This window comes from Sander vitreus, chromosome 19 (genome assembly GCF_031162955.1).
Source record: "Sander vitreus isolate 19-12246 chromosome 19, sanVit1, whole genome shotgun sequence".
Lineage (NCBI taxonomy): Eukaryota > Metazoa > Chordata > Actinopteri > Perciformes > Percidae > Sander > Sander vitreus.
Window position 1 is genome coordinate 2,094,647 of NC_135873.1, and position 19,148 is coordinate 2,113,794.

Below are 19,148 nucleotides of genomic sequence, written 5' to 3' on the forward strand. Positions count from 1 at the left end.
GCCTCTAAAATGAAACTCTCAACCTTTTTCTCCGACATTAGACCTTGTAAATAATTCCAAGTGTCTCAGTTTTACAGATAAGCCATCTTTCTTTCTGTGATTATCAATGGAAACTATGACTTTTCTTCCTGGCCCGAGTGTTCCTGCTGCTGAAAGACGTCCAACTCTGGAAGTCTCTTCTTAAAGTCACTCTGTCGCCATAAAGCAGTTTAATGTTTCTGACTTCACATCAGCTGTTGTGAAGGGGGGGATGAAAAAAGGGGAAATTAAAATGGGCGTGTTACCACAGAGCTTGAGAACGAGAACAGTCAGCCGTTAATAAAGTTGATATGTTAGTTCATCACTGTAAAACTTAACAACTCTTTGAATGTTTATCATTTTTTATAATAACCAGCCCTGTGTGTGTGTGTGTGTGTGTGTGTGTGTGTGTGTGTGTGTGTGTGTGTGTGTTTTATTACATTACTGTTATCACTTTTATAATGGCTAGTTGTGTGTTTCCTTACATGGCCAAGCCGACCCACCACAAGGGTGTAATAGAATAAGTGTGTGTGTGTGTGTGTGTGTGTGTGTGTGTGTGTGTGTGTGAATCTGCAATAATAATATATTCTGGGAGATTCAATGTGTGTGTGTGTCCACTGTGACCCAGTGTAAACTAATATTGATTCAGCTGTTGGTGTTATACACTAGTCATAAAACTGGACTTACTTTAGGATCCAGGCTTACTTTCTGACTCTTGTGTGTGTGTTGTGCCAAGATTGCCTGGTGTGTTCGTGCCAGTGTCTCTGTCTATGTGAGGGATTTGTCTTGGATTTAGACCATGTGCGGTTCACGGTTTTTGTGTCAAACAGGGTTTTTGTTCCCACTAAAATGTTTCACGCTGAGAATCGCAACAGTGGAACTTCTTCATGCATGTTGGCAAACAACCAAACGCTGCTTTGCTGCCCCCATCTGGTGGGAAGTGTGGTTTGATGAGACTGTTTTGACAAATATGGCCGCTTTGTTCTTACGAGGCTAAAGTTCTCTTTTACACCTGTAGTTCAGTTCGTTTGGTCTGGGCAAAAGAAAAAAAACACAGTCAGATTTATACAAAGTTTTGACTGTTCTTAGCCTACTCTTTTTTCATAGAGGCTCCCTGGCAATCAGAAAATCCATTGGCATGATTTCGACCACATTACCGTAGTCAACGGTTAGATCAGGGACAGCCAGTCGGTGTGGGAGGATCCCCATGTCTCCCCGCATTTCTTCTGTGGCAGTGCGCTGCAATCGGCTATAGGGCAGCTTCCCCAATCTCTTTTTTTGAAATCTCCTGGATAAAGGAGCGATCTCTGAAGAGCTATGAGCGAGGATACACGAGACCAGCCTTCCTGGAAGCCGTGCAAGCTGAAAGCCGCTGCTAACGGCGCCCAAACAGTTGATGAATTCACGTGACGCTTCAGAGGAAAGGACGCCTCATCCCTCTAAAAACACATTTCCTTGTTTCCGCTCTCCTCCCATGATTTCCTCCGTCTCTCCCGTGCTTCATCGGTAGGACGGACTTAGACGCGAGGAAGGGAAGCAAGTGAAGGAAGCGTGGATGCAATTTAACGACCTGGGAAGTACCCCAGGCCCACTTGAAAAGGCCAATTTTTAGTTCTAGTCCAGTTTGTGTTCACACCATAGACTGTATAAAAGAAGTGGATGGAGCCATTGTGATGTCACCCATTGGTTTGTGGACTACCGTTGAAGCGTTGAGTTATGGAGCTTGGGAGGAGCGAGGGGTGGATATGCAGACACCCATATGCACGGCGCTGTGTTAGCGACTTGGCAATCACAAGGTAGCCATGCTCGAAAGCATACCCTGCTTTATCTTCTATTTTAGTCAAATAGGATTTTTTCATTGGGACTTCTGGCGGCGACGAGCCAAACCATGCCGCGCTTATTTGCGTTTCCTTGTGTTACCGTTTTTAGCGCGTTGAGCCGCTTCTGAGATAGGCCTTCTCCGTAGTAGGTCCAAAGCTCGCCAGACCCGCCAGAAGTGGGTTGCGGTGAAATGAATGCAGCCAACCCGTGGCCAATTTCTAAACATTTTGGTTAAAAATGTGCGCTAAATTTGAATAGAAACCTGGCTAGTGATCGTGAAAAATTTCTGATCGTTATTAACCTGATTTTTGAAGAGCTTGATCTTCTTGTCCACACCTAAAGCTAAACCATTTATGAGGCTGGAAAAAGGGAGAAAGTGAGGGTGGGTTGTCTTTTTTGGTGTCCTTGTGTGTTTGTTTGTGCTCAAGAGACGTGTGTGTGTGTGTGTGTGTGTGTGTGTGTGTGTGTGTGTGTGTGATGTATGGAGGCGGTGAGTAATACTGCATGTGTCATTCTAAGTCCCCAGAGTTTTCTTCTTCTTCTTCTTCTTCTCTCTCTCTCTCTCTCTCTCTCTCTCTCTCTCTCTCTCTCCTTCCTCATGCCCTTCCTCTCTCTCTCTCCCATCTATCCTCTCGCTCTCTCTCTCTCTCTCTCTCTCTCTCTCTCTCTCTCTCTCTATTTCTTCATCTCTCTTTTTTTTCCGTGACATTCCTGTCCAGCGCTGAGGGTGTCATCCTTGTTTTCTGCTGACTCGTCGCTTCACACACACACACACACACACACACACACACACACACACACACACACACATATATATATATATATACACACACACACACACACATACACATACACCCACACACACACACACTCCAGCTGTTGAGAGCGTGGGCGTTTATTGGATTGTCTGTGTCCTCTATTTGGATAAGGAGAAAGGAAAGAGGGAGTGTGAGGAAGAAGGAGGAAAACGAAGGAGGACGAGAGATGAGAGAGAGAGGGAAAGAAAACAGAGAAGAAGATTCAGAGGACAATATATAGGACAATATAAAGAAGAAAAAATCTAAATCATGAAAAAAACAAGCAGAGAGGAAACGTGATAAGCTGAGAATCATCTTAATACAGTTATATTCATATGTTATATACTAATAGTAATATTGTTAAGAATATTGTTGTAATGTTTAATAATGACAATTGTAAGTGCAATTACGACATTTATTTTTATATTAATTAAATTACTTTTATTTTGTAATGAGATTGATTTTTAATAGTTAGTCAAATTATATATGTATTTATTTTGGGCATTTAAAAAATCTAATTTGAATTTGATAAGATTCATTAGTGTGTCGTATGTGTTTAAAAAAAACATATTTTAATTACAGTATATTAATTTATTCATGTCAGGCAGGCCAAGATTTTGTAACAACACAGACCGCGTTGCAGTGATTGGCCTGCTACAGGACCCGGAAGTGTGAATACGCCGATTTAAATAGAAGTTTTCACAAAGTAGACTAGTCTACAACAGCAGAGGAAGCCTGCAGAAGAAAGGAGGTCCATTTTGACAATTAGTATGGCAGGACCGTGCGTGCCAAAGCCACCAGGCCAACCACAAGAAGCATGAAACAGCTTGAACTTAACTTATTATTATTCAAACATAATTTCTAAAAGATATGGTTGAGACCCACAGTGATTTAATGGGACCCTAGTTGGACCTCTTTTTTTTTTATGAAAAAGTGTTCCTTTAAGTGAAGCTAGCGGGCGAGAGAGAGAGAGAGAGAGAGAGAGAGAGAGAGAGAGAGAGAGAGAGAGAGAGAGAGAGAGAGAGAGAGAGAGAGAGAGAGAGAGGCTAAGATAAAAGATGGTATAGGTAGGAAGAGAGAGAGCAGATGCTCTGAGAGAACAATGGAGGAAGAGAGAGACATAAATGATGGCCGGTGAAAGACGGAGAGAGGAAAATGAAGGGAGAGGGAGAGATGAAAGATGACAGGCGTGGGAGGCAGCGGGCAAGCAAGGGAGAGAGGCATGGAAATACAGTGTGTGTGTGAGAGAGAGAGAGAGAGATAAAAGATTTTAGAGGAAAGAGCAGCCGAGGAGAGAGAGAGTGAGGGAGGGGTGTGAAAGAGAGATAGATGACAGGACGCTGTAGAAGAAGAGGAGGAGGACGAGGAGAGGTGAGCGTCCTTGCACTGTCAGGGCCGATCGATGGCACATCATTTACATTACACTGACTTAACTGCAAAGAGAGAGAGGGGGGGAGAGAGAGAGAGATGGAGAGAGAGGGAGGGAGATGGAGAGGGGGGAGGAAGAGATTGATAGAGAGACAGGGGAGGGAGGAAAGGACAGGTAAAAGAAGAAGAAGAAGAAGAAGAAGAGGGAGGGTGGACGGATGTGAGCAATGGAGAGTCACAGGGGCAGAAAATTAACTACAGTTGAGAAGAGATGGAGGGATGGTGGGAAAAAAGGGGGATGGGATTGATTTGATGGTTGGGGCAAGTCTTTCTTTCTTTTCTTTACTGCCCTTCTTCATTTTTGTCTCCCACCTCCATCACTCTTCCTTCCCCTCCCTCCCTCGTTCATGTGTCACACGTCTCTACTCATTACTTTCATCCCTCCTTCTCTGCCCTCTCTCTCTCGCCATCATTCTTACGTGTTTCTCCTCTGAGCAAAGATCAACACCGTGAGACACTCTGCTGCTTGCTAACTGGTTAGCGATGCTACTAGAGTGTTTGCACTGTAATGCTAATCCTTTTGGGCTAACGTGCTGATGTTTAGCAGGTTTAACATGTTCACCATCTTAGTTTAGCGCGTTAGCATGCTCCGCTGGAAAGACAGGGAGTCTGGTGGAGCTTTGACCGTCACTAAAAAGCACATTATTGGCCCTTCACTGTGTGAGTATTGTTGTCTGTGAAAAAGTTCCAGTACATAGTCGTAGCCATACTGTTCATCTTGTCGCAGTTCGTCAGCACAACATATGTCGTTAAGCTCCGAATGTGGCACAGTTATCGCTGTGCCCATGTGTTGTGTTTACTGCCACAAAAAATAAATGATCAGTCATGTACCAAAGCTTTGCTGAGGTTACAGGCACCTCTGTATAAAAGGCTTAAACTGGGGCTACATCTATCTATCTACCCTCTGTTCATGTCTCTCTCTCTCTCTCTCCATATGTGACATTCCTTCCCAATGTGGCGCATTGAAAACTTCCTGTTGTTACAGTTTGTTATGGAGCACTTCAAAGAGATGGAGGGAGGGGGGAGAGGGAGTGAAAGAGAGAACATGGAGTCTGTTATAGTTTTAGCTCTTAAATGCTAACATGTGAGTACACCGTGTATGAATTATCCCTGCCTCTCTCTGTGTGTGTGTGTGTATGCCCACATGCCTAGGAAGTAAGGTAATGACGCTTAAAGCCATCACACACACACACACACACACACACACACACACATACACACACACACACACACACACACACACACACTCACACACGCGCAGACATGCAGACACACGTTAGCCCATCGACCTGTATAACTTGTCTCGTCAGCGATTGTGTGCTGTCCCCTCTGTGTGTGTGTGTGTGTGTGTGTGTGTGTGTGTGTGTGTGTGTGCGCAGTGTTTAATATTTAATAGGTGCTGGTTAAAAATGCAGGAGTGTTTTTGTCTCCTGGCCCGTAGCACACCTGTTCCTCGAGAGAGAGAGAGAGAGAGAGAGAGAGAGAGAGAGGGGGATGGATGATGAAGGAATGGATACAGTGGATGGACGGATAAATGGACAGATAGATGGGTAGGTAGGTATGTAGGTGGATGGACAGAAAAAGGGATGGATGAATAAATGGAAGGTTTGGGGTGCATATATATATACCACATTGGCCCGATTATAAGATGACCCCCTATTTTTTAAGACTCATTTTTGGAAAAAGACTTTTTGATGAACGAATGTTTTTAATAAAGAAAATATATATATATATTTTAAATAAAAACGCATATTAATTCAAGTCAACCTTATTTCAGACACACAGGTCCATATCAGTACAAACACATGCAAAACACAACAACACAGACAAGACAAAAAGATTGAATTTCATAAGATCAAAGTGAGTAAAACATATGCAGACATTTGATCCAATGTTTCCAAAAGCAAGAAGTGTACCTGGTGTCACTCTGTGTGGGGTCAGCCAAAGCCACTATAATTAAATTTTTTGAACAAGTTAAGCGACTCATAAATGTATACATACAATTTCTAAAAACGGCATGAAAGGTGGGAACATTGCTAGTCACAAACATATGACTTGCACTTGTCCATCTTGGCAGTTTGAGAAAGAGTCTGAATGCGTCATTAAATGCCACCTGAAGCTTTCTCATTTTTGCCTTACTATAGCTGCACCACAAGTGGGCTGTATAGAGTGGAGTACAGTAGGCTCTAAAAATGGCAGTTTTAACATCATCTGTGCACATGTGAAATTTGCGTGCCAGCATGTTGGCTTGTGCATACAGTTTGCAACACTGGCGCTGAACATCATCATCATCACATAAATCATTTCTGATGATGTGACCCAAATATCTCACTTTGTTTACCACATTTAGTGCTTGGTTTGCCATAAAAAAAGGAAGGAAAACTTGCCCCTGATCCTCCTTGGTTTTTGCAATCATGACAACACTTTTTAGAAGAGTTTTAGTAGGCCAGCACTAAACGGAGACATGACGACTAAGTCATCAGCATGATACATGACCATACATCCAGTTTTGCACTCTTTTTTAACTTTTTAGAAAGATCCTATCCATATACAAATTAAAGAGAAGAGGTGAAAGTATTCCACCTTGTCGAACCCCAGTAGTCACTAAAAAGGTTGCAGATATACTCTTACCCCATCTTACCGGCATGGTTTGATGTGAGTACCAAAAGTTCAAAGGCTTTTGATGCATCCAGAAAACACATACATATGTTAGTGTTATGTCTTCTATACTTACTGACAATTTCCTTCAGGGCATATATACACATATCTGTGCTATGTTTACTTTTAAAACCAAATTGATTGTCAGTAGTTATGAGGTATTCTTGTAGCCTATCCAGCAAAATACCGTCTAACACTTTGGAAAGTATACTAGCCGGGGCAATAGGTCTATCATTTTCTATGCTGGTTATTTTACCGGTATTGTCTTTGATTACAGGCACTAGTAGCACAGATAACATAGAATCAGGTAGTATACCATGCATTAATAATCCAGAAAAACACATAGCAAGTAACACTGAGTCTTCTGTTAGCATACTTAACATGTTCTGCTGTTATTTGGTCAAGGACACATGCTTTGTTAACTGCCAATTTCTCACAGTCATCAGGTCTAATAACCTCACCATCATTGTTGGAAAGATCATCACCATTAAATTCATCACTTTTAACACAGTTAAATATATCACTATAATGTTTTCTTCACAGTTGAGAAATATTTTCAGACCCAGTAGTCCCATCAATACTAGATGGCAAGGGCATCTTACTGTTATTGATAACCTTGACTTCTTTCCAGAATTCACAAACATTATTCTGCCAAAGCTTATTGGCCATGGAATTGGCCCTCATAGCCAGCTCATTTCTTTTAATAAAGTGTACGGCATACTTAAACCTAGCATTTGCACGTTTCTTATGTTTCGCACTCTGGGCCAAACCAGGGTAGGCTGTTGTTTTTAATAAAATCAATCTTGGCAGTATACTTCCGTTGATCCAGACTACTTTACATTAACTGTGTCAGGCTCTGGTCGGGTTCGGATATAAAGAACAGAATGCCTGTTGCGTTCTGATCCGGCTCGGTTACTACTATCTGGATGTTCAGACAGAAATATGTGGCCTGAGCCGCAGTTCACTCTCACTACCGGCTCGCCAGTGTATTAAAAAGTCTACACCGAATATAAGACAATACACAATTTTTCAGATGTATTTACAGGAAGAAGAAAAACTGTCTTGTATTCGGGCCAATACGGTAAATAGAAAAATGAAGGATGGATGAAAGTGGTGATTATTTATGAACACAATAGTTTCGCATTGCCAGCCCTAGCTTTACAGCGCTGTGGAGCAAGGTCTGGCTATACCACACTTATACTCCAGGATAGGAGAAAAAAACTCTCTGGGTCGTTTGCATTTCTTTAAACCAATCACAATCAAAATAGCGGCGCTAAGCTCTGGACGCAGCGACTGTGGCTCTGCAAAATGGTCTCGGGAAGGAACTTTTTTTTTGCTGGAACATTTGCACCCCGCAAAAGAAAACACCACATACAATATTAAATGAAGTTAATTGTTCACACAATACAGTAACGTGAGCTATTTAAATTAGGTGGATACAATGTTACACGTTAAGCTCTTACCAGCGTATCGCCGTGTGTACTTCGTCCACAGCAATCCCACCAATCGGTCCCAAAACGACCCGTTAGAGAGTAAACGCTGTACACATATTCTTTTATAAATCTTTACAATCATTCCCCGATAGATCCAAGCAGGCCTGCCTTGTTGAATGATCCAAAATTTAGGCTATAACTAATAAGTTTGTTGTTTCCCGAAGCGAACAGCGCCGGATGTGCCAGCTACACATCCTGGAAAAGAACTGTCAGTGATCCAGACTATGAACAGACACATGATAGGCGGATGGTAGATTAATACATTGATTGATAGAGTGCTTTATAAATGATAGATAGATGAATTAATGAATTTATGGTTACAGTGGATGGATAGAAAGACTAATGGATGGATGGAGATAGCTAGATCATAGATGGGCAATAAGATGGATGGATGGATGGATGGATGGATGGATGGATAGAAATAAACATGTAACAGATGTACGAAAAAAAATCCAGAATGAAACACGGATGACTTTAATAAGCAGAGAAAGATAATAGATAAATAGAGAGATGAAAAGAGGAGAAAAGTGTCAATGCAGTTTCCCTATTTCCCTCCATTCTGCATTTTAAGGTGATTTTCTTTTATTATTTTCGCTCTACTTCCTTTATCAATCAATACTTATTATTGGCCACCTCTCTCTCTCTCTCTCTCCTTATATCTGTCTAGTTCTACTCGTTTTCTTCTCTCTTTCTCTCCGTCGTTTTCCTTCTGTCAAAGAAAGACAGGAGGAGACACCCACACACACACACACACACACACACACACACACACACACACACACACACACAATGAAGTCATTCATCTGTCCAATCAAAGAGGCGGAAGCCCAGAGGAAAGTAAACATCCATCTCTCTTTTTCTCTCTCTTCTCTCTATCTGTCTCTCTCGTTCACTCCGTGAGTCCGTGAGCATCCATGATTATGGTGTGTGTGTGTGTGTGTGTGTGTGTGTGTGTGTGTGTGTGTGTGTGTGTGTGTGTGTGTGTGGACAGACACATATATCCCATTTCTCTGGTGTCTCTTTAAAAAGAATAGATTGTTCTCTTTCTTCTGCTACAAACAAAGACACACACACACACACACACACACACACACACACACAGAGAAAAAGAGAGAGAGAGGATGTACGTCTGTGACACGATTTATGATGGGCGAGAGGTGTAGGGGAGACAGAAGACAGACAGACAGAGGGAGGTGAGAGAGAGAGAGAGAGAGAGAGAGAGAGAGAGAGAGAAAACAGACTGAGAGACCTCTTGACAGAAATAAAGAAAGACAGAAGAGAAAAAGCAAGAACGATAGACAGAAATAACCGATAGAGAGGTTGTGACTTTATAATTTGACCTCAAGTTGGGGGAGGACAGAAGATGAAGGAGGGAGTCAGGGGGAGACGCAGCAGATGGATAGAGATATGGTAGATTAATGGAGCAATGGATAAAAAGAGAAGTGACACTGAAGCAGAAAAAGAGTTGTGATTTTGAACTGAAATTAAAATGTTTTTTTGGCAAGAAGTCAGTGTATATTTCCCCTACAGCTACAAAATAAAGGTGTGTATAAATATATTAAAGCAACAATAAATACAAATGTACAACGTCTAGTGTACAAGTGAAACTACTTCTGTGAATTGTAAACAATAAAACTTGTGTTGTAATCTGACAGATGACTTTATATACCAAATGAAGCAAGTTGGATACGTGAATAGTGTGCCTAGATTTGATTTATGTTCATGATGATATTTGCATGTTCGTAGGTGGATTATTTTGGACCTCGTGGTCAAAATTGTGATAACCAAAAAAGGAAAAAAGCACATTTTATTTAGTTTTTGAAAGTGACAGCGACCCCTATCTTAATAGACGTTACGTCGGTCCAATATCTGTCTCGGCAGGTCTTAAAACCAAGGGACTAACGAAAAAAATGATTAAATTATACTTTTGAGACGATCGCCACACTCAAATTTCAATATTTTAAAATGAAGCCATGTGTGCAAAAAAGCAATCAGGAAATCCAAATAACAGAAACGCATACCAGAAGTTTAAAAAAGGAGAAATGCAGTGCCAACCACATTTTTCATCCATCTATCATTAAAATTGGACAGAAAGTGGAAATTTAGAGAGAATATGCATACAAAAAAAGACAAATAAGTCAAATAAAGAAGCAAAATGAAGCCTAAAGTAAATGATGAAATGTATGTAAAAATTCCAAAAAATAAATGGGAAAAAATCCGATCAGACAAAGAGACAAACTTTAAAATAATACTGTATTAAATCTCAAGAATTAAAACAAAATTATGAATTCAAAATAAGGTTCAGGCATGCAAATTACTGCACCAGTCGTATACTTAAAGCCACAAACACGTCAGCCTAAAAAGAGAGGGAGAATGGAAGGAAAAAAACCGGAGAGAAGGAAACTGAATACGAGAACAAAGATATGAATCTAAAGATGACGGAGGATTGAAACTGAAAACCGATAAATGAAAGAGAGGAGGAACAATAACAAAAAAAGAAGAGAGCAAGGAGGAGAAACAGATCAGCCAACTGATGGAGAGATAAAAGAAAAGATGAAAGATTTTAGCTAAAGAGGGTTGACCCCTCGCGCTACCCCTCGTATTGACTGCACCAGGCTTTGATAAACTGAGTGTGTGTGTGTGTGTGTGTGTGTGTGTGTGTGTGTGTGTGTGTGTGAGTGAGTGACCTCTGCTCGTTCTGAGCTAAATCAATCTGTCTAACGTGTTAGAGAGTCCGTGCTTATTCACCGCCATGCCTGTTTGTGTGTGTGTGTGTGTGTGTATGTGTATGTGTGACCGACCCTGACCGGCCATCAGAGCCAATGACGGAGTATTGATCAAGGCTCCGTCGCCATAGAAACGGCCATTTGGGAGGACAGACGAGGGTGCGTGTGTGTCAAAGTGGGAAGACTTACTTCAAGGTGGCTCATCAGATCATCGTGCCTGCGTGTGTGTGTGTGTGTGTGTGTGTGTGTGTGTGTGTGTGTTTGAGAAATGTCAGCTTCATGTTTTCCATTCGTGGCATGTTTTTGTTGTTTTTAAGCCAATTAAAAGGTCATCAAAAAACAAAAAAATACATCAGCAGCAAACACATTGAAGCTGCTGTGTGTCTCATTTATATTTTTGTAACATTTCCAGATGTCCCTCACCTTCCGCTCTCTGTGTGTTGCCGTTCTCAAAATCCCTCGAGCTAGCAAGCTACACGGGGAAAAAAAGGCTACTTTTGAAGAAAATTTTGATCGCGCAACAAGGCAGGCCTGCTTGGTTCTTTCGGGGGAGTGATTGTAAAGATTTATATCCGGTTTCCCTTTTTGAATGACGAATAGATTACAGCCGCCTGCTGGCATGGAGAGTTTTTTCATCTCACGTAGGCGTAGAATGTACATGATAGTTGGCCGTCAGCTGTAGTTTTTGCGGTGTGTCCAAGTGCAATTTTTTTGGCCCAGACAAAGGCGATCCCACAGTAGTTCTTGGCCGTCTGCTTTTGCGTGTCAGGGCCTTAGGCCACTTTTGGTCAGGACCCCTTGGCTTGTGCAGGGTACCCTTTTTTTTTTCTTTTGGCTTTTATGACCTTTTAATTGATAGGATAGCTTGAAGAAATGGAAAGGGGAGAGAGAGAGTGGGGACGGCATGCAGCAAAGGGACGTGGGGCGGATTCAAACCCGAGCCAGCCTACATGGGGCGCACACACTTTTAGGTGAAATATTGCTGCAGGATTACATTGTCGTTAGTTGAAAGCCCGGTGTGTCTCAAAGGAACGCTAAAGGGTGCATTGTGTGTCGTATCAGATACTGAAGGCCACTGACTGTTTGATGAGTTTTGAGTGACCGCTGGTTGTAAAAGCACTGTTTGCATTACTGATGTTAACCATGAAAGTTATACTCTTTGTACATGTCATAGGTTTACAGATTTTCCGGTCAAGCAATCTTTGATACAGATATGTTTATCTTTGCTTTTGAGATGAAATCAGATCACAGAGGAAATAACTATTTGTAATATAATAATAATAATCTAATTGAAACTAGTTGTTTTCTCTGTTTGCTGTGTCTGGTAGGAAATGAAAAGACTTCAGTGGATGGCTGCTTAGCTCTCTCAGTGTGATTATGGGAAAGTAAGGAGCCCAGGAGGTCAAAGGTCACAGACTTACCTGTCGTGTAATGATTTCACATCAGAAGGAAGTGTTTCGGTAAAGAAATGAGAGCCAGAGGGGGACAAGCGAATTTGTTTCTATTTAAGGGTTTGAATGCAGTTAGGTTAAGGGTTAACACATGAATGTAGGTCAGTGTGTGTGTGTAGGCCTTTGCATCTATGTGCAAGTGTGTAACTGTGTACATGCAGCATGTATATGAGTGTGTGTGTGTGTGTGTGTGTGTGTGTGTGTGTGTGTGGGTGACTTGCTCTTTGTTCCTGTGCTCGGTGCAGTAAGGAGAGTGGACCGTTGACGAGGATTAATGCCCAACATATGGCAACCCTACGGGACACACATATACACACACACACACACACACACACACACACACACACACACACACTGCAGTCATTACTCTGAACAAAGAACTGTAAGGCTAATGAGAAGGCGATATCATGTGTCCTTTGCACACACACACACACACACACACACACACACACACACACACACACATATACATGGCATGGATTCACGTGGATACACATACACACCTTAATGTTGCTTACACATGGATGGATGCAGATGAATACAGACTCACACACACACCTGGTACTGTAACATGTATCCATTGTGACTGTGTGTGTGTGTGTGTGTGTGTGTGTGTGTGTGTGTGTGTGTGTGTGTGTGTGTGTGTAAGTTGAAAGGTAGGGGGGGGGGGGGTTTGTTGATGGAAGGGCTTTAACATTTGAATGCAAACACGTGTGTGTGTGTGTGTGTGTGTGTGTGTGTGAGATTGAAGGAGAAGAGAAGGAGGGGTGAAGCAGAGTTCAGAGGAAAAGTGAAGGTTCATGTTTTCATTTCTTCATGCTCCTCTGCCTCTCTCTCTCTCTCTCTCTCTCTCTCTCTCTCTCTCTATGTGTGTGTGTGTGTGTGTGTGTGTGTGTGTCTGTGTCTTTTTCTCACGTACACGATCACACCCCAAAACCTTGTCAAGATGTTTTCTCTCCACATCTTTTTACACACTTCCTCTTCTCTCCCGTCTTTCCACCACTCCCACTGGGATCTGATCGATGTACTCTGATGTTCCTGAAAAGACCAACATCCCCTCTATTATTTGACTCCATTCTATTAGATTATATTCTAGTAATTATAAGATAGTAGTTGTCCTCCCTTTAAAGACACAGTCACAGTAAAAAAAAAAAAAAAAAAGTCTCTTACCTGTAGTGCTCTTTTTCAATCTAGATTGTTGTGAGTTGTGTTGGAGATATGGGCCGTAGAGATGTCTGTTTTCTCTCCAATCTAATGGAACTAGGCTTGTGGTGCTCAAAGTGCCAAAAAGCTTTAGGAAAACTCTTGTCTCTTTTAAGAAATCATGACCCATTTACCCAAGATAATCCACAGACCTGGTTGTGGCCAGTTTCATATAGGAATTATTTTCTTTCTACCAAACTACACCCGCCAACCCACCTACTCTTGGACGAGAGGCTCGTGCACGTGACGTGTGACATTTATGCCGTCTTTCTCGGCTAAGCTGTAATGTGAGCTAGTTCAGGTGAACCAGCAGCATCGGTTAGCTGCTGTAACTATTTCAGACCAAAATTCTTGGTAACCAACATGTGGTTAAAAATATATATATATATATATATATATAGACATGTGAATTAATTGCACGAAAAAATGCTCTCAGTGTGTAAAGGCCTTGACAATGCTTCAAAAATAATAATGTAGTTTAGCTAGCTCAGTTAGCATTACATTAGCTAGGTAAACTAGGTAGCTGGACATGCTAACATTAGCCAGTCATGTTGGAGTAGAAAACCAAATTTATTCTATTTATTACAGGTTTGCTGTTGTATTTTTGGTTTTGAAAACTTCAATATAGGGGAGTTATTTTATATTCTTGTGTTTTTATGTCCCAGTCTGTTTTCATTTTGGGTTTCTTCTATTCTACTTTATTCTATTTTCATCCGGTGAAACTGTGGTGAAGTCTTGTACAGGTTTTAGTTCTTTGGTCCTCTCTCTATCTCACACTCTCTCACACTCTAGGTGTAAATGACTTTGGACGGCCATCTGTTACTTAGCCACCCTGCAGAGAGTTGGCCTGTATGCACACCTCGTGTGTGTGTGTGTGTGTGTGTGTGTGTGTATATGTGTGTGTGGCTTCCTTTGTGTTTCATCGCACATGTGCAGTTACTGTATTCTTCTGTTTGTGTGTGTTTATTTATGCCTACGTGCACATGCATAATACAGTAGGTTATTGTGCGTGTGTGTGTGACAGAAATAGAGAGGGATGCTTGTGTTGTGGATGTGCATTCAGGCTCACTTGCACATGTAGGACATGTATTATTGTGCTTGTGTGAGTGTGAGACACTGTTTTACATCAGTGTTAGCATATTTAGCCCCAGTCAACGTGAATGCCTCCTTTTCTGTCCCTGTCTTTTCGTCTTTAAAGCCATCATTTGGCAACCGTAAATCTTCTGTCCGATGCTTCTTCACTGTAAAAGTCTTCAAGCTGCAAAGAATCTTGTTTTTAGCAGGGTTGTAGCCAAGATTTTAGAACGACTGAGGTCAGGAGAAAAGAAAGTCAAGAAAGTCTCATAAATGTTTTAATTCCTTGGATTTTTTATTTGTTATATTTGTTAGTTAGCTGTTCAATCATATTCCCCAATAATAACCCCCTATAATAAGTCACAAATAAGTTGATTATTTTCAGTAAATCTTCTTGGAAATTGTTTGTGAATTATACACAGAAGGCCCTTTCACCCATTTCTGAATCATTGATTTATTTGAACTAAAAGTAAGCAAATTAAGCTAAAAAAATACTGGAATCAGCCTAAAAGATACCAATTACGCGGAATGTAAAAGATTGCTTAAACCTCCACATTCCCAGAATTTAGCAACAACCTTGGTTGTTAAAGGGCTTTTATTGTGAAGCAGCTGGATGCTGACTACAAAATAAAGGTTCATGGTATTTAAAAGCATTTTGAAATAAATGTATCTGCTGTTAAATTAAGATTAAAGTGTTTTATTAAATTGTATGTCACTATCACAGATTCATCACAAATCAAATAGTAGTTTCCATATCTTGCATCAGGATTCTTCCTCTGTTGTCAGAACGGAACAAGTTGATAAAGATCGGAGCGCTTTTGTCGTCTTAAATGGGGGATATATTTTTCTGCTGGTTGTGGTACTTCGAGGTGTGAAAATGTCACATAGAAAAGATCGCTTCATCTTGCTCCCGGAGACACCGACTATAAGAACGACCAATCAGGTTTCATTGAACTGTCCTGAAATCAGCCAATCCCTGTCTTCCAGTATGGCGGCCGCTGAAAGTGAAACTACTGTGCGCTGTGTGTTGTCAGTTTGTGATTTGATTACGTTGGAGCGACCTGCTGGAAAATCCAGCTGTCAGCTTCGACTGCTGAAAGTGATGCCCGACCAACAGTATACCAGATATATATATATATTTTTTTTATTTTCATACAATTTAAATAAAGGTTTTATCATCAAAACACATTATATTAAAAGTGTAAATAATGTAAATATAAATCATCGGTCACTTGATTACTTGTGTCCACTAGCCTGCTTGAAATAAACTAACTATAAATACAAATATTGTTTCATTTTTTATTTAGTTACTCAAAACTTGACACACTATATTAAAAAGATGTGACTATCAAACCGAGCCATAATATTATACAGTTTAAAAATAGATTCAAGAAAACAGTACTTGACCATTACAGAAAGGTGACCTGAAAAATATGAATGGGAATGCACACACAGTGTATAGTTGTATGTTGTTGTATTATTGTAAGTTATTGTATGATTTTTTGTATGCTGTATATGCATAGCTACCTGTTTTTTTTCCTGTAATCATATGATATTGTAAAGTAGGGGCAGGACTGTATAAGCATTATGCTTCTGCCTGCTCCTTCTCAAACTCATCCCTTTTTTTTGTTCTTTGATGGAATCGGATTGATTTGTATATGATTGTGTTTTATCTTTGTGCGTTTTTTCCCTTTTTTTTCTCTTTTAAAAGTATGTTGATTTTTCGAGATGAATAAGAAAACTAAACTTAATGAAATCAAATCCAAGCTGAATATTCAAGCGTAGCTGAATTGAGTTATCAATCAGATACAGACCCAAATGATCCCTCCACCTCTCTGTACTCAGCACTCTGAATCTAATTCTGTGTCATAGTAATTAATCTTGCCGTCTCTCTCTGTCTCTCCCCCCTCCAGCTCTCGTCCGGGCCGTCCTCCGAAGCGTTGTTCTGGTGCAGGGATCCAGGAAAGCCCCAGGCTGCTCCATCCGGGCCTCCCCGGCCTGCTGTCCCCCAACCTGCTCTCACACACCGGTAAGAGAGGGAGAGTGATGGATGAATGATAGTTTTTCATGTATTTTTTACTCTTTCTTTCTCGTCTTATTCCTTCAACTCCTCCTTGGATTTATTTATTCACTCGTTTATTTAACTGGGGCAATACATGTTTCTCCAAAACGTCAACTTTTCAATGATTTAAAGTGAAAAAAAGCCTGCTTTCCTCCGGGAAATTAATTCATTTTTAACTGGCTAAATAAAGGAACATTTAATCTTTCAGTTTTGTCAATGCGATATCTCAGGAACGCCTTGTGGAAATTTCATTACAGCTTGAACAAACCTCACAAAATAGCTTTTGGCCATTAACCTTAGCCAGACCTTCCTCCACAGCGCTGCGGAGCAGGGTCTGGTTAGTCCACACAGCATTCCGGGACGGGAAAGAAACTGCTCTGTTTTATTGGCATTTCTTTAAACCAATCACAATCGTCTTGGGTGGCGCTAACCGCCAAGCGGAGCCAAGGTGCCTCTGCAAAATAGCCTCTGGAAGGAACTTGTTTTGGTGGAACATGTGTACGTTCAAAGGTTATTTTAGGCATGCAACAGAAAACTCAGATTGGACAGATAGTCTAGCTAGCTGTCTGGATTTACCCTGCAGAGATCTGAGGAGCAGTTAACCATAGTCCTCAGAAATCCACCGGAGTTTAAAATTACAACACAAAGAAAGCGGAGGGAAACAGGACATCCGAAAACGGGATATCCGAAAAGAGTGACATCCGGCAGAACGAGAGCAATCCCAGAAGTGGAGCGTCATGGATATAGACTACTAGAAGGTAGAGTTGAAACACTGCAGTCATTAAGTCGTTTCCTGTATATCGGTAGTTTAATTTAAAAGAAATATAAGCACTTTATGATCTATTTCTGTGTAAAAAGGCCACACACACACACACACACACACACACCTCACGTAAAACATAAATAGAAGACGTCAGTTTTTACGCTTGTAAAGCGGACCTCCGCGGAGCAGACGCACCACTTACACGCTGCTCTCTGCCTGGTGTCGCTAGTTTCATTGATTATAGTGGAAGCGTAGTTTTGGAACGTCCGCTCCACGTACGTTACGCGTGTGTGGAGCGGACTACTCAGCGTGTCTACAGCCATGCTAGCAACTCTGTGAGGCTGTGCTAAGCTAAACATTAGCATGCAAAACATGATCACAAAGTAAATGGAAGCAGGGCAATGTTTAGTCATTAGGATTCATCCTCAGGACATGCCACTAACAGACTAGGCTAAAAATTTAAGAATCAGGCACGTTCGCCATTGTCAATAGTTTTACAGATGACTTGTATAATGGTGGTCTATGGGGAAAAAACATTGTCATGCTTTCCTGTTTCATCCTTCCTTCTTCTCCTCAACTCTTCATTCCTGTCGTCTTTTCTTCTTAATCTCATTGATTCCTTTTTCCTTTCTTCTTCCTCTGAATCTCAAATGTATTCCCCCCCATTTTTTCTCCTCCTTCATCATTGTTTCATCTCTCCTTATAACACCTCCGTCTCACTGTTTCTGCATCCCTCTTTTTCCCTCTGCTGCACCTTTTCCAGTTTCACTTCTTCCTCTCATCCCTCTTTCTCTCGTCCACCATGTCCTTCCCTTCTTCTGTCCTTTTACCAAATTTCCTGTCTTCACTCCTCCCTTGTCTCACGTTTCTTTCCATCCATCCATCCATCTTTGCCTCCACCTTATCCTTCCTTCGTCCTCCTCTCCTACTTTCCATCCATCTACACCTTTTCTCTTTGATCCATAAGTGAAAGAAACAGAAGAAAAAAAGAGGGATTTTCCTTTTCTTTTCGACACTGAAAGTGTAAATGGATCGAAAGAACAGTGAAAAGAGAGGTGACAGTGAAAGAGAGAGAAAGGAAAAAATGGAGAGAGGAGAGGAGGGATGTCGCCAGAGGAGATGATGAAACCTAAAAACGAGCGCCAACGAGAAAGGGAGGGAGCAAAACATGGTGGGAAGAAGAGAGACAGATTGTCTGGGAGTTGACAGCAAGCAAGTGGAAGGAGGGAAGAAAAGATGAAAGCGAGCGAGCGAATGAATGAATGAAGGGAAAGAACTATAAAAAAAAAGATGTATATGGAAGAAGAGAAAAAGACCTGCAGAGAAAGAGAGAGAGGCTGAACGAGTGCAGACTGCATGGTGGTGTGATGAATGACACGTCTCTGGGGTCCCACTCCTCCATCTGTCCATCCCTCCCTCCTCTTTCCCTCCCTCCCTCTTTTCTTCCCTCCTTTCTGGACTCATCTCCCTCCCTACTTCAGTGTTTCCTTTTCTTTTTTTTCTTCCCTCTCTTCCTTCCTATTCTTGCCTTCTTTCAACTGTCTATCTCCTTTCTTCCTCCCACCATTCTGCTTCATTTCATTCCTTTATTTTTACTTCTATACTTTGTCATTACTACTGTACTTCCTCCTCTTTTATTTCCTCCTTCCTTCCT

General features: G+C 41.3%; 1 protein-coding gene across 1 annotated transcript in view; it reads left to right on the forward strand.

Annotated features, from left to right (window-relative positions):
- The window catches only part of LOC144534457 (dachshund homolog 2-like), a 98,186-nt gene that overhangs the window by 35,847 nt on the left and 43,191 nt on the right, over positions 1-19,148 (forward strand). The window contains exon 2 of the mRNA XM_078276390.1: positions 16,583-16,698. Coding sequence (XP_078132516.1) covers positions 16,583-16,698 — 116 coding nt within the window. The remainder of the gene's footprint in view (positions 1-16,582; positions 16,699-19,148) is intronic.